The 21,663-nt window shown below is 37.9% G+C and overlaps 3 protein-coding genes across 3 annotated transcripts; 1 reads left to right on the plus strand and 2 right to left on the minus strand.

Moving 5' to 3' along the window:
* Positions 1-5,036: 5,036 nt before the first annotated feature.
* LOC112749944 (uncharacterized) lies at positions 5,037-8,278 on the minus strand. The gene is made up of 6 exons (XM_025798387.3): positions 8,091-8,278; positions 7,694-7,867; positions 7,420-7,592; positions 5,573-7,310; positions 5,360-5,422; positions 5,037-5,265 (listed from the first exon to the last, which is right to left on the minus strand). Exons 2-5 carry the CDS (start codon positions 7,859-7,861, stop codon positions 5,366-5,368), a joined length of 2,136 nt encoding a protein of 711 aa, XP_025654172.1. The 5' UTR covers positions 7,862-7,867; positions 8,091-8,278; the 3' UTR covers positions 5,037-5,265; positions 5,360-5,365.
* Positions 8,279-12,308: 4,030 nt separating this feature from the next.
* On the plus strand, positions 12,309-16,681 carry LOC112748094 (uncharacterized). The gene is made up of 4 exons (XM_025796301.1): positions 12,309-12,455; positions 12,662-13,828; positions 14,390-15,817; positions 16,514-16,681. The coding sequence occupies exons 1-4, from the start codon at positions 12,309-12,311 to the stop codon at positions 16,679-16,681; spliced, it is 2,910 nt and encodes a 969-aa protein (XP_025652086.1).
* A 1,651-nt stretch (positions 16,682-18,332) lies between these two features.
* On the minus strand, positions 18,333-21,085 carry LOC140179152 (serine/threonine-protein phosphatase 7 long form homolog). Its single transcript, XM_072217805.1, has 4 exons — positions 20,940-21,085; positions 19,377-19,847; positions 18,977-19,064; positions 18,333-18,881 (listed from the first exon to the last, which is right to left on the minus strand). The coding sequence occupies exons 1-4, from the start codon at positions 21,083-21,085 to the stop codon at positions 18,333-18,335; spliced, it is 1,254 nt and encodes a 417-aa protein (XP_072073906.1).
* Between the last annotated feature and the right edge of the window lie 578 nt (positions 21,086-21,663).

A 21,663-nucleotide genomic window follows, 5' to 3' on the forward strand; every position in this document is an offset into this window, starting at 1 on the left:
TCTCAGTCTCCCAGCAAGCATCCACGGACGATGCACTCCCAGCAGCAGCAAGCACGCATCACGCAGTCGCCCGCTACTCCGTCCTCGTCTTCCCAGCAAGCACGCACCAGGCAGTCTCACCCCACTACCCCAGTCTTGAGTCTCTGGCGAAGTCGTTCGTTCGACGGACGACGGTGCTGCCCTGCTTCTCGTGACGTGTCGCATCTGTGCTTGGCCCGGTCATCTTCTTCCCTGCTTCTCTGCTAGTCCTTCTCCTTCTGCTCTGCTCTCTTCTCCGGTCTTCTTCTCAGGTAAATAATTAATTTTGTTATTTAATTAATATTCTGATTAGGGATTAGGGATTTTGATAATTTGATTATAAAAATGTGTGAATTTAGGGATGTGGTTGTTGATTTTGATTATTAGAATTCTGATTAAGGTTGTGGGTGTTGATTCTTTATTATTGTGAACTTTGATTATTGTGAATTTAGAGATGTTAAATTGTTGATGCATTTGGTGTTTACTGATTTTTTTGCTAATTTGTTTAGTTGATTATTGTTTTGTTCAGTCTACTGTTTAGTTGATTATTGTTTTGTTCTTCATGAATTATTATAAGGTTTCTATCTTTATGATTGAGGAGAGTACAAGAATGGAAATTGAAGCTCAAAATCCTGTTGCTTCTGCTGAAAATCCTGCTGCTTCTGCTGAAAATCTTGCTGCTTTTGCTATTGATGCCGCCACAACTCCTGCTGAACCACAAGTTAATGAAGAAGATAAGGATACAAACAATGAGAATCCAAAAGCTCCTCGTAGGGGAAAGAAATCTTATGTTTGGCAGCATTTTACTGAACTTCCGTTGACTGAGACAAAGGAAAAGCACGAGGCCAAATGTAATCATTGTCAGAAAAAATACAGTTGTCATCCTACTAAATATGGAACAAATTCTCTAAATAAGCACTTAAAGAGTGCTCATAAGTGGATATTTACTAAAGCGGGGAAGAAGGGGACACTTCATGGCTATATGCCCAAAATTGAGGAAGAAGAGGATCTATGCAAAGCCTTTAAGGATTATAACTTGGAAGATTGTAAGAAGTCTGTAGTTGAGTTTGTTGTACTAGATGAAATGCCATTTAAAGTTGTTGAGGGAGTTAGGTTTCGCAAGATGTTAAATCGTTTTGAACCAAGATTTACGGTACCATCTAGGTGGACAATCTCAAGAGATTGCTTTCAACTGTATTTAGATGAGAAGAAAAAGCTAAAAGAATGGTTGACAAAGTCATGTGCTCGGGTTTGTTTGACAACTGATTGCTGGACATCAAATCAAAATTATAATTATATGACCTTGACTGCACATTTTGTTGATGACGAATGGAAGTTACAAAAAAGGATTATAAATTTCTGTCAAATTGAGAACCACAAAGGTGATACGGTAGGAAGAGAAATCGAGAAATGCTTGAGAGAGTGGGAATTGAAAAAGTTTTCACAATCACAGTAGATAATGCAAGTTCGAATGATGGAGCTATTACTTATCTTCAAAGGAAATTAGGTGCAAGAGGTGGGTTGGTGTGTGGAGGAAAGTATATGCAAGTGAGATACTGTGCTCATGTTCTTAATTTGATAGTGAACGAGGGAATTAAAGAGCAACAAACTTCAATTGAAAGCATTAGAAATGCTGTCAGGTATGTAGGTCTTCTCCTCAAAGGACTAAAAAATTTAAAGAATGCATTGAGGCCGAGTTAATTGAATCTAAAAGTCTTGTGTGCTTGGATGTTCCAACTAGGTGGAATTCTACCTATCTAATGTTGGAACATGCCGAGAAATTTGAAAAAACTTTTGATAGACTTTATGATCAAGAACCTGATTTTCTTAGATGGTTTGGAGAGGACAGTGGGGGAAAAAGAAAGTTGGTCCACTAACACCACTTGATTGGCAACATGCTAGATTATTTATTGACTTTTTGAGAATATTCTATGAGATAACTTTGAGTTTCTCATCTTCTTTGCATGTTACATCGAACAAATATTTTCATGAAATTGCATCTGTTGCTTCTCAATTAACATCTTGGAGACAAAATCATTCTGAATTGTTAGGAAGCATGGCATGAAACATAAATATGATAAATATTGGGGACCGGTTGACAAATTTAATCCATTGTTACTTGTTGCTGTTGTATTGGATCCTCGGTACAAACTAGATTATCTCTGTTAGTGTTTGGAGGATGTTTATGATACGAAAGTGTCTACTAGCATGACTGGTTTTGTTAAACTCACATTAGACACGTTGCATAAGTTTTATGAAAAATAGGTTGCCGATGATAAAGGGAGGGATGATGGTGAAGATTCATCTAGAGATATTTTTTATGACAATATTAAAGTCTCAGCTGGTGCCAATGGCGTTTATGAAAATAGAGTTAATATGTGGAAAAAACAAAAAAGAGAGAAGGCTAATGCAGATAGCAAGTCAGATGTGGAGAGATATTTGGCCGAGGATACTGTGGAAGATGAGAACTTTGATATATTGGCTTGGTAGAAAGTGAATGCTTCAAAATACAGAATTCTTTCTCTCATAGCCCGTGACATCTTAGGTATTCCAGTTTCAACTGTTGCTTCTGAATCATGCTTTAGCACTGGTGGACGTGTGGTTGATGTCTTCCGTAGCTCTTTGTCACCATTAATGGCTGAAGCTTTGATATGCACTCAAAGTTGGTTGTGCCCTTCTAAACAAAGAGATAGAGATCAAGAGTTTGATTTATTTGATAGTAGTCAGAAGATTGTTGAAGGTACATTTATGATATTTTTATTTTTTGTAACTTATTTATTTCAAGTAATAATCTTTTATATGAAAAATGAGTAACTTTATATGTTTTGTAGGTTTCACTAATTCATCCACATCACAAGGAACAAGTTGACAACATTAATGGCTATGGATGGATGATGGTTATTCATGTGGAATTATTGTTTTGTAAACTTTAATATTTTGATTTGTTTAGTTATTATAAGACTAAGTTAATATTTTATATTTAGAATTCATAAGACTTTAATTTTGTGTTGTTTGTATTGATTGTGTTGTTTGTATTGATTGTGGTTATGTTTTAATTTTAGAATAGGTAAGGTAATGTGAATGGCCCGGTTTTCACCCAGTATAGTCGTGACCCGAAAGGGTATAGATTTCATCGGGTCTATGGTCGAATTCGGGTCTCATAAATGGGCCCGGTACATATTTCGGGCCGGGTCTAGGTCACGTTAAATCCAGTTTCATCCGACCATGTACACCCCTACTAGGAGTACTGAAGTACATGTAGGAAGGCCGCTTTAATGCGTTCCGTTTAGGGATGCCGTTGACTGATGGCATAAACTGATAAAAGAATGGAAAAAATAGACAAATATAAAGATAAAAGATTACTAAGGTGAATAAAATTACATACAAATTACTTAATGAGTTGGGTGTACACATAAATCATATGCTCCATTAAAGTGTGTCTCCCTTATAAAATTATACAGGTGTCACGTTTTATTCCGTTCTGACACTGTACCGCGAATGATGTGGCCAGCTGGTGATTAGATGAATTTTTTATTAATATATTTAAATTAAAATTGATATTAAAAAAAAAACTCAACCTTCACTTTTTCCTTTTTTTTATAGTGCAAATGCAGGTCTTTTTTGGAAACATAATAGCTTTGAAAACTAAATAGAGATCGGAGAATGAGAAGTAGATTCAGGTTTTTGTGGTTTGTGAAGGGTAACAAGGCTGATGAGCATTAGGAATTGAGCCAGTGGAGAACATTATAAAGGAAAATAAGGCAGATTCCAGAAGCATTGGCGCAGCTGAGGAATATGGGGTTCTTTTTCCTTTAAGTTGAGCCAGTGGAGAAGATTATAAAGGAAAATAAGGCATATTCCAGAAGCACGGGCGCAACTGAGGAATATGGGGTTCTTTTTCCTTTAAGTTGTAGCCATCTTCTGCATTAAAATTCTCTAATTTCTCCCTAATTTTTGGTTATGGAAAAAGAAAAGATGAAAGTAAAGGAGTTTTCAACCTTAATTTTAATTTAAATATATTAATAAAAAATTCATCTAATTACCAAAGAGTCACATTAGTTATTGCACAGTGTCAGAATGGAAGAAAATGTGAATTCAGTTCTATTAATTAGGAGTCGCAACGAATAGGTCTAGGATAAAATTTGGATCCAACTCTAATTTTATTCGCGAATTAAAAATATCTCAACCCTAATTCTATCCGTTCTTAACTCGCGGGTATTCATTCTACTCACGAGTTACCAAAAAAATATAATTTTATTATATAACTTAATGATAATATTGACTTTTATGTAAAAACATATATATTAAATTATTAATTAATGATTTTTTCTTAATGGTTAAGGTTCTTTTGCATTTACTGTGAGGTATTTGATTTAACATACCTACAAGCCTCTACTGTTAATAGAGACACACTTCTATCGTTGGAGTAGTGGATGTGACCAACAGAATATATGTCCATTCTTCCTAGAAAAATGCATGTAAATCTATCTTAAATAAAAAATGTCAAAATTCTGGGATGCAAATATATCCATGGTCAATTGATTTTGTTAAGATCTTACGTTGGCGATTTCACCAGCTGATCGCGGTTGCATGAACAAATGTTATTCAATAGTAAAACATTCATTTAAATTGATATTGATATCATTTGATCAATATAATAGAGCATGTAACACGAGAAGCGTATTAGGCTATTCTTTTTTTTTTTTTTTTTTTTTTTTTGGTATTGCGTATTAGGCTATTCTATTAGCCAAACTATGCCTGCAGCTTTGCATGATGACCCAGGTCCGTCCGGTTTAGCCTTCTCTCAGTCGTGAACTAATTAGAGGACTGAGTTACCGGTTTTCTGGTTGAACTACGAATTATATAAGTGTATTTCATCTTTAAAGATTCTTTTCTCATTTGAAGAAATTAAATCTATCTAATAGGCAGTGGGCAGCTTAACGATTCTTTCTCATGTGAAGACAATTGATTTCATGTACTGCAATTCAAATAGAATCTTATGTTTAGTGGAAATAAGATTTGAGAGGGATTAAATTGAATCACAAAGTGTAAAAATCTCACACGAAGTTAAAAGGACCAAATTGTTTAAAGAATGAAATTAAACACATTTACTCATTTCATACCTCAATTTTTTTTTTTTTAAATATAAACCTATACAAAAAATATGTAATCCTACAGCAGCATGTTGAATATGAAAAGGCAATGGGTGTTGAATGCTTATCCAGACGGATGAAAACCAAATTTGACCTGTTGAAGTAAGCAAATTTTTGTGAACATAAATGAATAACGGGTTCGCGTGTACGATAAGAAAATAAATGAATATGGGTTTGGGTTGACAAACCTATCATCATATTCGTTTCATTGCTTGCCTCCTTTCCTCCTCTTCTGCCTTAATCCAAGCAGCCTAGAAGTAAACAAGAAAACCAAATAAGATTGACCGAGTCAGTCAACAACAACAGATAAATAGTACTTTCTGCAGGCAGCTACAAGACTGCAGTTATTCCAAATTCAACCAAAACCTGTAAAAACATGTCAAGTAAAAACAAGGACTAACCTTGTCTAGTTCAAGCTTAGAGAGATGAGGCTTAATAGAGTTTCCTAAGCTCAACCCTGCCCAAGCTTGTAGCAACTCCCTCTCCCTTGCTTCTCGCCGAGACATAGAGGCACTAACAGGATTCTCCTCCTCTTGCTTTGAAGCCACCATCTTTTCTCGCTCAAGTTTGGATTTATGTTTAACCAAAATTTGATCCAAACCACCTTCAGCATTTGCATCCAAATGGATGTGTCTATTATCTCTTTTAACTTGTACTCTTTCGCCCCCTGAGTTGAACCTCATTTTCTCCTTCTCTAACCTGGAGACATGCTTGACTAAAATCTTATCCAGGCTCTCACATTCTGTAACACCAGTTACTGCTTGGTTCCTTCTATATTTTTCTCCATTGCCTCCCAGGGACAAGGCTTGCATCTTCTCTCTTTCCAATCCGTGTATAGGCTCTTTCAGAATCTTGTCCAAGCCATCTTTGTTCTCAGTCACATCATTTGCACCATCCAAAGGAGCTACAGATGTACTTCTCTCTAAGTTGCAGTGTTTTCCTTGTGTCTCATAATTCATACTAATCTCCTTGTTTATGTTTACGTTTTCTTTCCCTGCCAATGCTTCAGAAGATGAACTTGAATCCATTCCACTGGAAATCCCTAGATCAGCTCCTAACTTAGCAATTTTTCCTTCATTGATTGTTCTGCTTTTGGCTTCTTGAACTTCCCTTTCCAGTCTTGAGATGTGTTTCACTAAGAACTTATCCAAGCTGGGTACTTCAGCATGATCCTTTCGACGATTTGGCATGTCACTTTGGACTGCTGGTATATCCTTTTGGAACTCCAACTTTGCCTTATTGATTTCCTTCTCAAATTTTGAATAATTCTTCACAAGAATACTTCCCAAGTCAGTTATTGTCTCAGATAGAGTTCCATCAACAGATTTTTGAGATCTATCATTGTCTGATTCTGTCCCATTTCTTCTCTTACTCTTGGCTTCCTGAATCTCTCTCTCAAGTTTGGTCATGTGCTTAACCAAAAACTTGTCAAGACTTGGTATTTCACACCCAACTTGCTTCTTTCCTGATGCCAGCAATGACATTCTTCTTGCTGGAAAATTAAGAATCGAAGAGGAGGTATGATCAATAGCAGAGCTTGGGTTGTGCAGCTTGATATTATCTTGAGCCAAGGCAGCATTTAGGCCACAAGTTGCAACTATAGTGGCAAGTGAAGAAAGTTCATCTTCTTGCAAACATTTTAGCCTCTCAAGCATTGTGCCCACAAGCTTTATTCTGTCGAATTTTTCAAGGGACTGCCTCCTCCTACTGTTCCCATGACTTGTCCCTGGAGGTGGCATATTCAAGTCAAGCTCAGATCCAGATTCAGAGTCACACTCTGAAGAGAACTCAGAGATGTCCTGATTCTTGTCATCCGCGTCTGGGTTTTCATTAATTTTTCTTAGCAGTTCTCGGAATTCATCCGTGCTAAAGGAAGGGCAATTTGCAAGCCTGACAAATGCTGTTTTGACAGCTGCAGCTACTTCCTTGTCCACGTCAAATGCAGTTTCAAAAGATGCAGTAACCATATGAGTGGATGATCCTTCTCCATTAACAGAGGATGTCTCAATTCGACAATGCTTCTTAGGGCAATTTGACAAATCATACATGATAACTCCCATAGACTGGGCTGCCTCAAAGGCTTCCACTGCACCCTTTTCAGCTTTAGATAGTTGAGCCTCAGCATCATCACTAGGTATCCTGGAAAATATCACGGAGAAATATCTAAACAAAGATAGGAGTGACTAAATTCTAAAAAATAAAATAAAATAAAATAGAAGAGGACACAACACAACACAACACACATTACCTGGCAGCTCGTAAAATACGACACCAAGAAGCTTCCACCAATGCAGCTCTTCGAGCCAATATTGCCTTATTAGCAGATTCTCTTGCTGCCATTTTCTCTCTCAGCACTCTTGAATAATGCGGATTAGAATTGCCTAGAGTCTGATCAAGTGTCAAATTCATACCATCTAGTTCCTGAAAATAGTTATATACATAGCAGTTGAATTCAATTAATTAACCCTACCTTGATCGTAGAAAATAAGATGAAATGTATTAATATAGTTAGTGAACAGTACCTGGAGCATCTTAATTTTTCTATTCAAGTAAGAATCCACTTTTTTGCGGGGGAACCAATTGACGGGAGAAGTTTTACGATGAGGAGGCTTTCTAATCTTGATTTGCGGCGTAATCTTGTTACTGCTAGGAGCATTTGATGTCGTCCGGGCACTGCTATCCAGCGTCATTGTGTTCTGCAAAACCACAATCACATAAAAGTGAAATTGTTAGTCGTGGTAAATTCCCAATTATAGAATTTCAAAATCTAAGTAAGGACCAACAGTGCCAGTGGAAATCAATTAAATTAAAATTATAGGGTTTTGAATCGGTAAATAGTAAGAGATGGGTAAAGAGATATTATGTGTTTATTGATAAAGAGAATTGAAAGAAGAAAAGAAGGAAGGAAGAGTCGCTTGCCTAGTAGTAAGAACTGGAATTGAGAGAAGGGAGAGGATGAGGATTGAATCGTGCAGTTAAAAGGAGTGAGCCGAGTCCTCACGAATTAGAAGAGCGACTGAGAGGAATGAGGGAGAAAGAAATTTGCACTCGCGGGAGAGAAACGGAGGGGAGACCTTTCGTTCGACTTTGAGAAAATGGAAATAGCCGTTACCCACTCAGCACCAACGGTCCTTTCAATCATTTATTTTTCTTTGATAGTTTTAAATTTCTTTTTTTTTTATCTAGGAGACTCGAACCCGCAACCTCTTAATTGAGTATGAGGAGATTATACCATTTAAACTATTACTCATGGCGATAATTTTAAATTTCTTATTTTTTTTTGGTGACTTTTTTAAATTTCTTATTGTTAAGACTAGACTCAATTTTAATATCCTAACTAATATTTTTGCCCATAAAATATTACCGTTATATTTATACCAAAATTAACTATAATGGAATATAATAAAAAATTATAAAAATTAATTTTAATATATTAATAATATAAAATATTTTTTATAATTATTTAATTATAATCGTTTTTTTTAAATAATTATTTATACGATTAATATATAACTGTCAATAATAAATACTCTTTTTATTTTATATTAGTCATATTAGCTAACATTTTTTTTCTTAAATTTTTCATATTTTTTTCGTCAATTTTAGAGTTATTATGCATAGTATTTTTTTGTTCTCCTCTCTTTAGTAGTAATATTATTTTTTTTTTGTTATTCTAATTTTTTTACGTTATCAATTCCTTTCCTTTTAATTTTACAGAACAAAAATTGTAATAAATTGAACAAATAAACTTCAATACCAAATACTAAAAAAAATAGAATAATTCATAATACAAAGTAATTTAGCAAACTAAGCAAATTTGGAGAAAAAAAAACCAAAACTATTATAAACTAATTAATTTCAATACCAAATACTAAAGAAAATCATAATCATTCATAATACAAAGCACATTTAAAAGGCTAGTGAGGACAGATATTGACCAAAAAGCAGCACAGAATACATCGAACCATCCGAAATAGAACAAAAAAAAAATATCACAAAACAAGATCACATGCAAAGAAACAACAACTAATGACATCACACCTATAAGCACCAATTTAATGACAAAGCAGATAAACGTGAATAAACAATGAATAATTTGTAGTTAAGTGCTAATTTAACAGTTTGCTATAAACGTGAATAAACAATGAAGAATTTAACTCAAATTTTTATCTTCATTCTTTCTTTCTTATTCCATGTTATCCTTATCCTCATCTTCATCGTTATTCTATAGCACAAATTTTATAAAAATCTCTCTATATAGTAAAAGAAGAAAGAATTGAACCCACAACCTCTCTTATGTAATGACTTATAATAAGTGAACAACCACTAAACTAGTTAGTTAATTTAGTAATTTAAAGCATTAGTTTTTTATTTTTTATGTTATTAATACGTATAAAATTCGATTTTCTTTGAAAAAATTTAATATTTCTATGGATAGGGTAGGATAGGATAGGATTTAGAATTTTAGGGTGCGGATAGGATTAGGATTGAGAGATTTTCAACCCGCAGGTAGGGTCCAAACCCTACTCTACCCTACTCATTGCCAGCCCTACACCGAACCCATTTTCAAGTCTATTTTCGGGCCCCCGTTAGCCCCAACAACTCTATTTCCAAAATCGTTTCCTGATTTGACGCTGATGTCGCAGCTAATTTTCCTCCCAAGAGCAGGATCGTAAATGGATTCAAAGCCACGTTGTCGTTTAGCGCACTCCCGCTTTAGCCAGCTCCTAGAGGCAATGGTGAGCCTTTTGGAAGGGCTATCTTCCTCTTCGATCCAATTGAGTACGGAAGGGGGAAGACCTGCCGCCGCGCTAGTGTTCCTTTCTTGGCGCCGCTGGACGGGTTGTACGTGAAGAAGAAGTGGAAGAAGGGGATCCCCAGGCTTAGGAAGGCATTCCACTGGAGAAGGCTCTCGAAGATGATGCGGCCTTGGATGATGCCCGTGCTTAACTTCGTCGGGAGGGAGGAAAGAATATCCGCCGGAGACTGAAGAAGGGAGCAGGGCTACATCGACGGAGCTGGGGAAGGGTGAAAGGAATGTGCAATGGGCGCTGGGGAAGGCAGGAGAGGATCGTGTGCACGTGGTGGTGTTGGAGGAACAAGATTGGTTGTTCGTGAGGATCTACGACGGCTTCAACAGCCCCAACGCGCCGGAGTTCTTGATGGGTTACCTCTACCGTTGTTGTTCACAATGAGTTTCAGGGGTTGTTCTGAAAAGTCAAATTTCTTGCCTTAAATTTTGTTCTTGATTATGTACACAAGAGTGTTGCCTTTCAGAGTGATGATAGAACAACTATACAAATCAGCAACCATTTCAATGTTGTTGAAATCAGCTCTTTGCTACTAACTTCTACATGCAACCCTTCTTCTGAACAAGGTTAGTTCATTCCTTCTTGTTTCTTACTCCATCAAACGAAATTGAAGTAAAGTGAGTGAATGTTCCTTCTTAGTTGATTATATGTGATCATGAATTTGTATTATATATTGTTTATTATTCTCTATCAGATTACTTATTTGGTTTGAACTATGTAATGTCATTGAAAGAAAAGGAGTGTCTGGAATTAGTCCACAACTATGGACCATGTTTCTCAAAGAATCATGAAAAAGTGAATGCTCCATCTATGCTTGAAATCCTTGAAAGAGACAAAAAAAAGCAAATTTGATGGCATCGAGACAATGCTATAGCAAGAACAAGGTTCAATTCAGATAATGAAGATGAGGAGAAGGAGAGCATAAAACAGAAAAAGAGGAATAAATGATAAAAATGATTTGAGAGTTAGAATTTTATAATTGTATATGTACCAATTTTGAGAGTATTTTTTATACCAAAAATAGAAGACTCGAACCCGCAACCCATATTGAGTATGGGGAGACTATGCCATTTGAGCTATTACTCATTGATAGTAAGGAATATATTTAGTCATTTTAAAAAGTAAAGAATTTAACTAAAGCGGGTTAAAAATTTTATAGACCATTTAAAACATTACCTCTATACAAATTAAAGAATAAGTACTACTTACTATGTATAACAGTATAAGCAACCTACGTATAAATTCAAATTACAAATGTCATATGTGATTAAAATATCAATAGTAGTTAAGGATGCAATAGATATCCGTGGAGGCGGATATCCTTCTTTCGCCCCTAATTTCTATTCAAAAAAATGCTCCCATTTTCGTTCCAATTCTATTTAAGAAAATGCTCCACGTCTCTGTCCCATGTTCTCATCCCATTATGAGTCCCCAGTGAAAAAGGTTAATATACGCAGAGAGAACATAATTTACCTCAATAAATATGAATATTTTGAAATTTTACCTTATGGGAAAGGTACCTTTACCCTGGTTTCTGTCTTCATTTATTTGCGGGACAAGTCATTTGTTTTTAACTTTTTATAGAAACTAGGATTGTGAAAGCCAAAATCAATATCGATGCTATCAGGCAAGTGAGAGATCAGTTAATAGTGGCAGGACCTAATAAAAAGGAGGTAGAAGTGGCACTGCGCTATGAGAGACTTGGAAAGTTCTGTACCTATTGCGCAAAATTGGGGCACGAGGTGAAAAACTGTCATGATCTGCTGAAGGACACAGAGAGTGAGATGGTAAAAGAGGATGACATTGGCGAATGGGTTAAAGCTAGCCAAGTGGGAACGCGAATCTACTCTGAAGGAGAAAGAACATTCAACAACTCAACCCAAAACCAGAATAAGGCCACTCAACGTAAGAAAAAACCGGTCTTAAACTGCTTATTGGAAGAATTTGTAGGGATGTCAATGCAAGAAGGGAAACAAAGTTTGAAACCACAAGACACTGGTAACAGGACAGCACCTGAGTCACCTCAATCAGCCAATTCTAGAACAGAATGCATGGAGGTTATCATAGCTGGTCAGTCCAATACCAAGGAGGATGAAGGGCAGCTTATGCAATTCGCTATTGGGGAGTGTCTCACCACAGAAAAAGGTAGGAAGTGGAAAAGGTTAGCAAGACAAGGTGCTGCAGAGTCAGATACTAAAAGTGAACCCAAAAAAAGGTTGATGAGTGGTATAGTTGAAGTAACTACAAAGAAAGCAAGAACAGAGGATGAAAATGCAGTTGAACAGATGGTGGAGGGTGCCAGCCTACAAATGGCACCCAAGGCGCCATGAGAACTATAGTTTGGAATTGTCGGGGTTTGGGGAGACCCCTGACAATTCACACCTTAAAAGGGATCTGTAAATTCCACTCCCCCGAGATTGTGTTTATAAGTGAAACAAAGAACCAATCTCGACAGGTGGAAGCAAAACTTCGGGTATGCGGCTACGAAAACTGGCATATTGTTAACCCGACAGGAGTGGCAGGAGGACTTGTGCTAGTTGGAAGGACAGCATCAGTGTTCAAATTATTAGCAGTGGAGAATTTTTTGTGGCAGCCGAAATTAAGGAAGTCGGAAGCAGTGAGGTATGGGCGTTCATTGGTGTCCATTTGAGTTGTTCAGAACAAATTCGATCCTTACAGTTTGAGGAGCTTATAACAATGAGCCAACACATGGAAGAAAAAGTGGTAATAGCAGGTGATTTTAATGCTATAACAAGCCAAGTGGAAAAGGAGGGTGGAGGCCAAAAATCAGCAACCACCATTGCAACATTCACTAATTTTATTGACAGTAACGAATTGGTGGATATTGGAATGGTGGGGCACCCTTTCACGTGGACAAATCGAAGACAAGGAGAGGATTTGGTGAAGGAGAGACTTGACTGCTATTTAGTTGGGATGGAATGGAAGTTGAAGTTTCCGAATGCAGTGGTGCACAGGCTCACAGAATCAGGCTCGGATCATGCTCCAATTTTGATGGAAACCGAACCTCAATCCTGGCATAGTAAAAGGCGGTTTAAATATCAGGAACGTTGGTGTGGAGAAGAGGATGTCAAGAGAATTGTCAGTGAAGTGTGGAGAATGGAAGTTGTAGGCTCGGCTATGTTCTCCCTGGCCCAAAAGTTGAAAGTTTGTAGACATAGACTAGTTCAATGGCAGAAAACTCACAAAGCAAACTCCCGGAAAGAAATTGAGGACCTTCAAGCTAAACTAGAGGAGTTGCGGGTGGCTGGAATCAATGGGGGAGAGGAGGTTACCAGTTTGGAAGAGAAGTTGGAGCTGGCATATTTGAAAGAAGAGAGCTATTGGCGAGAAAAATCTAGAATCAAGTGGCTAAAAGAAGGAGATCAGAACACTAGATTCTTTCACCAGAAATTTCAATCAAGGATGCGAAGGAACAGAATTTGGAGATTAGTGGGGAGGGACAATGAGATTGCATCGAAACCGGAGGATATTGCAAAGGTAGCTAAGGACTACTTTTGCGATATTTTTACTTCTTCTTGTTCGGCTGATCCGAATCCATACTTAGAGGATTTGGAGTCTAAGGTTACAGCTTCCATGAACCGTAGGCTCCAAAGGCCAGTAACTATGGACGAGGTCAAAAGAGCTACATTTAGTGTTCATGCTCAGAGTGCTCCTGGTGATGACGGGTTTGCAGCTAAGTTTTTTCACTTTTTCTGGGATATAGTTGGAGGTGACGTTTTTAAGGCAGTGAGAAGTTTCTTTCACAGTAGCAGAATTTTAAAAAGCTTCAATCATACTCAAATTTGTTTGATTCCAAAGGTGCCAGATGCCAGTGACATGACTCAGGTACGACCGATCAGTTTGTCTTCAGTTATGTATAAAATTATTTCTAAAGTTATGGTGCACCGATTACAAGGTATTATGAATAAAATTATAAGTCCAAATCAGAGTGCGTTTCTCAAAGGAAGACTCATTTCAGATAATATTCTAATTGCCCACGAATGTATGCACTATTTGAAAAATAAGAGAAGTGGGACAGAGCATGAGATGGCTATTAAATTAGACATGAGCAAGGCTTATGATAGGGTTGAATGGCATTTTTTATGGTATATTATGGATAAGCTGGGGTTTGATGCTAAATGGATTAACTGGACTAAGGAATTGGTAACGACTGTTTCTTACTCTGTTGTTGTGGAAGGTCAACCATTTGGCTATTTTAGGCCAAATAGGGGCATCCGACAGGGTGACCCCCTATCTCCATATCTCTTTCTTTTTTGTGCAGAAGGACTTTCCTTCTTGCTACACAAGGCAGAGCAAAACAGATTAATTCAAGGAGTTCAAGTTAATCGGAGATGCCAAACAATTAATCACCTTTTGTTTGCTGATGATTCAATCCTTTTTTGCAAGAGCGCACCTAATACAAGCCAAAGCATTCTAGAATTGCTAGAGACCTATGAGGGTTTTAGTGGGAAAAAAGTCAATTTGAATAAGTCGGCTATCTTTTTCAGTCACAACACTCCTCAGAACACAAGACTAGCAGTTGCTCAGATACTAAATATTGAACATATCGGAGCACAAGACAAATACCTGGGACTGCCCTCTATAGTTCAAAAATCAAAGAAAGCAACCTTTGGAGCTATCAAGGATAAAGTTCAGAAGAGGATTATGAGTTGGAAAAGAAGTATATTGTCATCAGGTGGCAGGCATACGCTATTGAGAGCGGTGGGGGAGGCGATTCCTATTTATACACTCTCTTGTTTCAAGCTCCCGAACACGCTGTTGACTGAGATTCATAGCATGCTCTCGCAATTTTGGTGGGGTCAAAAAGGTGCAGAACGAAGAATGGTTTGGATTAAATGGGACACAATGACGAGACCAAAGAAAGATGGAGGGTTGGGGATCAAGGATCTAAGGGCGCAAAATTTGGCTTTATTGGGCAAGCAATGTTGGCGTCTAATGAAATACCCTAATTCTACTATATCAAGAATGCTCAAAGCTAAATATTTCAGATATACAGATTTCCTACATGCAGAGATAGAAAGCGTACCGTCGTGGGGTTGGAGAAGTGTTCTTGAAGGGCGCAAGGTGATCGAGAAAGGCTTGTTATGGAAAATAGGCTTTGGCACTAATGTTCGCATCTTCCATGACCCCTGGCTCCCACCACCAGTGCCCCTTAATGTCCCTCAAAATGCACTCACAATCCCGCCAAATATGCAAGTGTATTACGTTAGTGCGTTACTAAATCCTGATAGAAGTTGGAATAAAAATCTAATTGAGTCGATTTTTTCAGTTGATATATGCAATAAAATTTTTTCAATCAAACCAACAGAGGAGGAGGCTGAAGTTAATTGGTGCTGGACAAAATCTGGTATATATGAAGTTGGGTCAGGATACAAAATTGCTTATGGATTCTTTCATTCTCCTACTTCATTGAGGTCCCAGAATATACACAACAGAGTCTGGAATAGCATTTGGGAGTTGAAATTACCACATAAAATTAAGATTTTTCTATGGAAAAGTCTTCATGAAAAGCTTCCGGTGTTGCAACAAGTTCACAGCCGGTTCGCATCCACTCCTGCCACTTGTCCAAGATGCATGTTGAAGGCTGAATCAATTTCTCATGCTTTGTTCCAATGCCCCCTGTCTTCAATAATATGGAGCCTAAGCTTAATAACCCCTGACCTATGGATGACAGAAGAAGAAACTTTTTTCAATTGGTGGCAACGAGTCTTATCCTGGGCAGTGGCTCAATTCGACGGTAGACAAAAGACCCTCCTCATAGCGACGTTGTGTTGGAGCACTTGGAAAGCGAGGAATCGGTGTGTTTTTGAGAAGGTAATAAGCCCAGCACCAGAGATAGTGAAAGAAGCTAGCAATTTAGTGCGTGAACTCGTGAACCATACCTGATAGATGCTACTTTTTCTTTACTCTTACTTTACTCTTCTTTAAGCTCTTAGTCTTTCAGTCACAGCTGATGATAAATGGGAATACCCAATTCTTTTGTACTTCCTTATGGAAACACTTTTATTTTATATTAATAAAATAATATTTATCTTTGGAAAAAAAAAACTTTTTATAGAAATTTTACCGGTTCCATTCACCTTTTTGTCGCAGATAATTTTTACGGATATTCTGTTTTTACAAATTTTTTGTCATCTTTTATGATAGTATGTATAAGGATAAAATATATTTTTTGTCTTCAATGTTTTCGATTTTTTTTAAAAATGTCCCTAACATTTAATTTCATTCAATTTTGTCCTTAACGTTTTCGATTTATTTAATTTTACTCTTAAAATTTTAGATGAAATTAATGTCCAAAAATAATTTTGACACAAATTAAAAATATTAAAAATAAAAGTGAATAAAATTAAATATTAAAAATACTTAAAAAAATTATAAACATTAAGGACAAAAAAACATAATTTACGTTATATATAATAATGTGAAATAAGCTAAAGGTATTTGTAATGATAAAAAGAATTAAATGCCATATGAGGATTAGTGATGATGTGTCCATTACTCTTGTTGTAGCGAGCATACTTCCACCTTCCCTTTGAGCTAGTTGCAAACTTGTTCCTGTTCGAGCAAACCAGCACCCCATCTGAAGGAATTCTTGCAGCGTCCATTAAGCTTCACCATGAGCTACTTCGATTACCAAGGTCCTCCAATCAAAGTATTGAAGGAATTGGCCTTTCCTAATGCTTCTTTTTAAATAATTACTCAAATTAATTCTTAAAATTTTAAAATGAAATAATTTAATCTTTCAAATTTTAAAATATACAAAATAAACTCCAAAATATAACTATCACTCAAATCAATCCATATCCAAATTATTCAGTTGGACTACCTTTTAACCTTTGTTCACAAACGTGCAAACACAACATTATGTTTGGTAAATGAGTTATGAATATCGAATTAGTATATTTTATGATCTTGAGTAGAAAAAACATAAAAACACTAGTAAAAGCAACTCTTTTTTTTATTATTATTCATATTAATTATGAATAATTATATTTTTATTATTATATTTTTTAATTTTTTATTATTATTATATCTTGTTATATTTAATTTATTACTAAATAAATACATAAACACTAATTTTTGTGTCTCTATTTTTTATAGGACAATTTTCATAAATAAAATAAATGGAATAAAGTGTTACCCAAATGCAACAATCAGAAAAATCAGACGCAAATGCAAAAAATATAATTATATGTTTTTCGCAACACCTTAACGCGGTTTTTAATTACATGTAATCCGCTAGACCCTGTCGCGAATTACGTTCAAACATTGCGAACACATAAACCGCTACACCCTGTAGCGGTTTATGAAGATATATGCCCAAAGTGTATTCCGCAAGACCCTGTAGTGGATTATGAAGGGAGTGGCTCATAGGAACAAATTCATGAATACCAGTATAATAGTAACAACCCATGATGCAAAATGTACGAAGTCATACAAATATACTCGTCATAAATAATAAGTCATAAGCGTCGTACAAATATATGAAGCCATAGAAAATATAATAGTCACAAGGCATTAACACTAACAAAATAAATTACTACATAAGTCATACAAATATAATAGGCACAAGCTATTAACACTAAAAGAAAATAAATAAGTCATATTTCATACAAATATAACAGTCGGAACTAACATAAGGGGCGCTACTGCTGGTCACCATCATCATCATGATCGTCCCCAAATGGACCAAGTAGGTACGAGCCTATGCCACATCGAGTCGGACGCCTAACTCTGGTCGCTCGCTGATCTCCAGGTGGAGCATCCTGTAGACCCACTCCAAATGCAGATGGCGGCGTCTCCCCCCATGCCAAACCAAGTGTGGTATGGGCTGCTTGCGGGCTGATTAAGGTCGACCGGCAGCTGGTAGTTAGGAATCTGGGACGGCACCTCTGGTGGGCTATGGCATGTGCTCAGGAGGCTTGGACGGACCCCCTGGGATCGGACTCTGATACTGCTGAACATCGTCATCCCGTATGATCCCAGTGAAGTCAGCATAGAACTGTGGCCCAGCCAGCTGATCTTCAAAATCCATGGTCAAAGTAGTGGTAGCAAGATCAGCAAACATTTGCGTGCTCTCGTCATGCAATACCTGGGAGCTAGATACGTGAGTAAAAGGTGTACCACTCATAGTAGACTCCGCAGTGCCACCAGCCTGAGTGTCAGAAGGGTGAGCACGGGACGATCCAGCCTCGTCATCATAGTGGACAGAAGGTGCTCGTCCAGCACGAGCAGCCTGTCGTCTAGCACTAGATCGACGCAGGCGATGATCTGCCTGGCCTCCGTCATCACCACCACCAAGCTGCTCCTCCTGCATCATGTCGTCAAGCTAGCGCCACTCCCGATTAGTGGCACGTGTACTAATGCATCGTCTTTGCTCCACGCATCTGTTATCAGGCATATCCGACGCTGAAACTCTAACGGGCGCCTGCGACGACCCTCTGAGTACAGCATCCTCCGGAATCTCCAATGGCCTGGGATCTGCGAATGCAATCCCCAGTGACAGAATCCTATGTGCAATACGGTACCACCAGTCTAGAAACTCAGCGGATGGACCAGGATCAGCCACTCTCTGGATACTCAACATTGGGCGAACTCGCTCGTCCCAATGCTCATGCCATGTCCGATAGTAAGAGGGGAACCATCTATCTCCACCCCTGTCGTCTTTACTATGAAGATAGTCTATGTTTAGAGCTGGCTCAGGCAGATGCTGTAAGCCACCTAGCTGTGGGAAGAACCTGTCTACTTGATGCCACTCAATCACTGCAAAGTATATCAGACTAGTGACCACCCGCCATAACCGAGTATGCTCCTCAGTCAGTATCTCAGGATGAATGACTGCAAGTACGTCCAGCGAACCATAAGGCTCCCACACAATCTGATAGTGAGGAGACTAGTCAGCATTGTAACAATGTATACAAATAAGTGGGGGAAGAACTAATAAAATATTGAAAATAAAAATAAATGACTTACATCTCGATCACCCAGTCGATCTAATGCAAGGCGATACTGGATAATTCTTTGTTCCTTCCCATCAGACGTGGGTAAATAAGTGGTCCATCTGAATGATAGAAATATCACATAAATTTGTACTTTCATATGTAGAACGTTAATAACTTGTAACAGAGAATGAAAGACTACGTGTATTAACGAATACCTGGATGCCAACGGAAAAGAAAAAGCGTCAAACCCCTGCGGCCTCAGTGTGGGGAACCGCCAAAAGATCCATGTCTATAGCAACTATAGGGGCCCGGCCAAGTTGGTGACGTTTTTGTTAGCCACCCTACACATGCATCGGTACAACCATGCCAACGCAGCTGAGCCCCAACTATAGCTGCTGATGTCATCAAGTCTCGCCACAAATGGCAACTACTGAAGGTGGACCCGATTACCACTCTTGTCCATGAACAGCTGTGTCGACAAAAGCATCATAATATACGCACGTGCATATATGTGCACGGTCTCCTCAGAAGCATCAGCGAGTAACACTTTGAACCTCTCATGGAACCATGTGAAGTGGATCGTGTATAACTTTCTCTTATCCGGTGGCGGAAGCTCACCAAATAACTCCTGGAACCACTCCCACGCCGGTCTGGCACCCTCAATATGCAGGTGGAAGTCAGTCATGCACCCAGAAACAGGTTGTCCATCCACGGGCAGCTCCAACTGATATGCCACATCCTGGAGCGTGATAGTACACTCTCCGAACGACATATGAAAAGTGTGGGTCTCAGGCCGCCACCTCTCAATAAATGCGCTGACCAGAGGCTCATCCAACCAGAACCAATGCGTGTTCAGTCTAGCCAGGTGGTACAACCCAGCCCTCTCCAAATAAGGTATGATCCTATAATGTAACAGCATTTTCAGAAATAAATAACACGGTAACACCTGACTAATTTCTAACACTGATATTACCAAACTATAATTTATGTTTCAAGACATAAACTACCTAGGTTTTAAATCAACTTCGGGACAACAAACATCACAAAATTAAATCAACTTGTAAATCTTAAATTTCTATTAGTAAACCCTACACTTCCAAAAAATCATGTTTCAAATTTCCAACTTTAGATAATTATTGCAAAAACTATCAACAAGCCATAAATCCTACTTTTCAAATTTCAATCTTAATTTTTAAATATCTAACTTCAAATTCTCTACATTTAAATTTAAATTTAAATTTTAAATTTTAAATTTTAATTTTCAAACGCTAAACTAAACTAAGGTTCTATTTTCTTCAAGGTTCTGAAAATCGGACCGATCAATAAACCGGTAGAGGTACTAGTTCAACGGTTTAATAGTTAACCGTGGTTAAACCGGTTTAATTAAATATTAAAATAAATATATTAAAATTTTTAACTTGGTGATCACTATCTCATTATTCCATCTTCAAAATAAAAAATTCCTGAATAATTTTACTCAGCAACAAGTCAATAACTAATAAATTAATTCAGAATCAGAACAAATACCAGAAGTCAGAACAATAATAGTCCAAAAATCAGAACAATAACACAAAAATAACTCAGAACATTATATATAATCAACAATAATAGTCCAAAAGTCAGAACAAATACCAACAATCCAGCTCTCTTCACAACAACAATGAACAATGAAAAAACTTAAGTCACATAACAAGCATATAACCCAGAAAAACAACGATTTGCGATCAACATATCCAGAAAAACAGCAATCAACTCCCAGAAATCAAACTAAAGAAGCACTGGAGGAGCTTACCGTTGACGACGACAAAGAAGCAAGCAACGAAAAACGGAGAGGCAACGATGGACAGAGAAACCCTAATCCCCAAATCAATTTGGTCACTCGACAGTGATCGAGGCGATCGTTCACCGCCGTTTATCGGATTTTTTTCCGCGACTGAGCGCCACCAATTCGAAACTTTCGTCTCGCCTGTAACCTAGTTCAGTTCGATCAATACCCTTTCTTCTTCACTGTCCAGTCGCCACCTCCAGTCCGCCACACTCCCAGAAGGCCAACACTGTCCCGTTCTGCAGAAGCCACCAGTGTCCAGTTCTTCTCTAGACTCTGCCGTCCTTTCTGTTCCGTCGTGATCGTCTCCCTCATCTCCGACGGTGCATGCGCTTCCTCTCCCAGAGATTGAAGCTGCGAGTTCCTCTGTCCCCCACTACGTGAGCTCTATCGTCGTCTTCTGCCTCTCGTCGCCTTCTCCTTCAGCGTGACTTTGATGTGTGTTAGCAAGGTTTTGGCTTTAGGGTTGGATTTTGGTGAGAGAGAGAGAGAAGGGAAAGAGGGGGGTGTCTGTCTCTCTGCCCATTTGGGCTTTCTTTTCAGTTTTCCCCAATTTTTATTAATCAAAACGGTGCAGTTTTTATTAGAAATAGCAAACCGACACTCCAGAAAACCAAACTGGTTCACCCGGTTCACCGGTTAATCACCGATTTTTTGACCGATTTTTTGCAAATCGATTTTTTCCATCAACTGGACCGATAAAAGGGCCGGTTTTCGGTTAACCCGGTCGAACCGGCCGGTCCGGTCCGATTCTCAGAACACTGATTTTCCTAATAACTTCCTTAAGATTAAATAAAATATACAGATATTATCCTCCTCAAAGAGAATAAAGAGACTTACCTCTTCATTGATGGTTCCGACTACGTGAGCAACGCCGTTAAGCCGGTACAAAC

The sequence above is a fragment of the Arachis hypogaea genome, chromosome 15 (genome assembly GCF_003086295.3).
Source record: "Arachis hypogaea cultivar Tifrunner chromosome 15, arahy.Tifrunner.gnm2.J5K5, whole genome shotgun sequence".
Classification (NCBI taxonomy): Eukaryota; Viridiplantae; Streptophyta; class Magnoliopsida; order Fabales; family Fabaceae; genus Arachis; species Arachis hypogaea.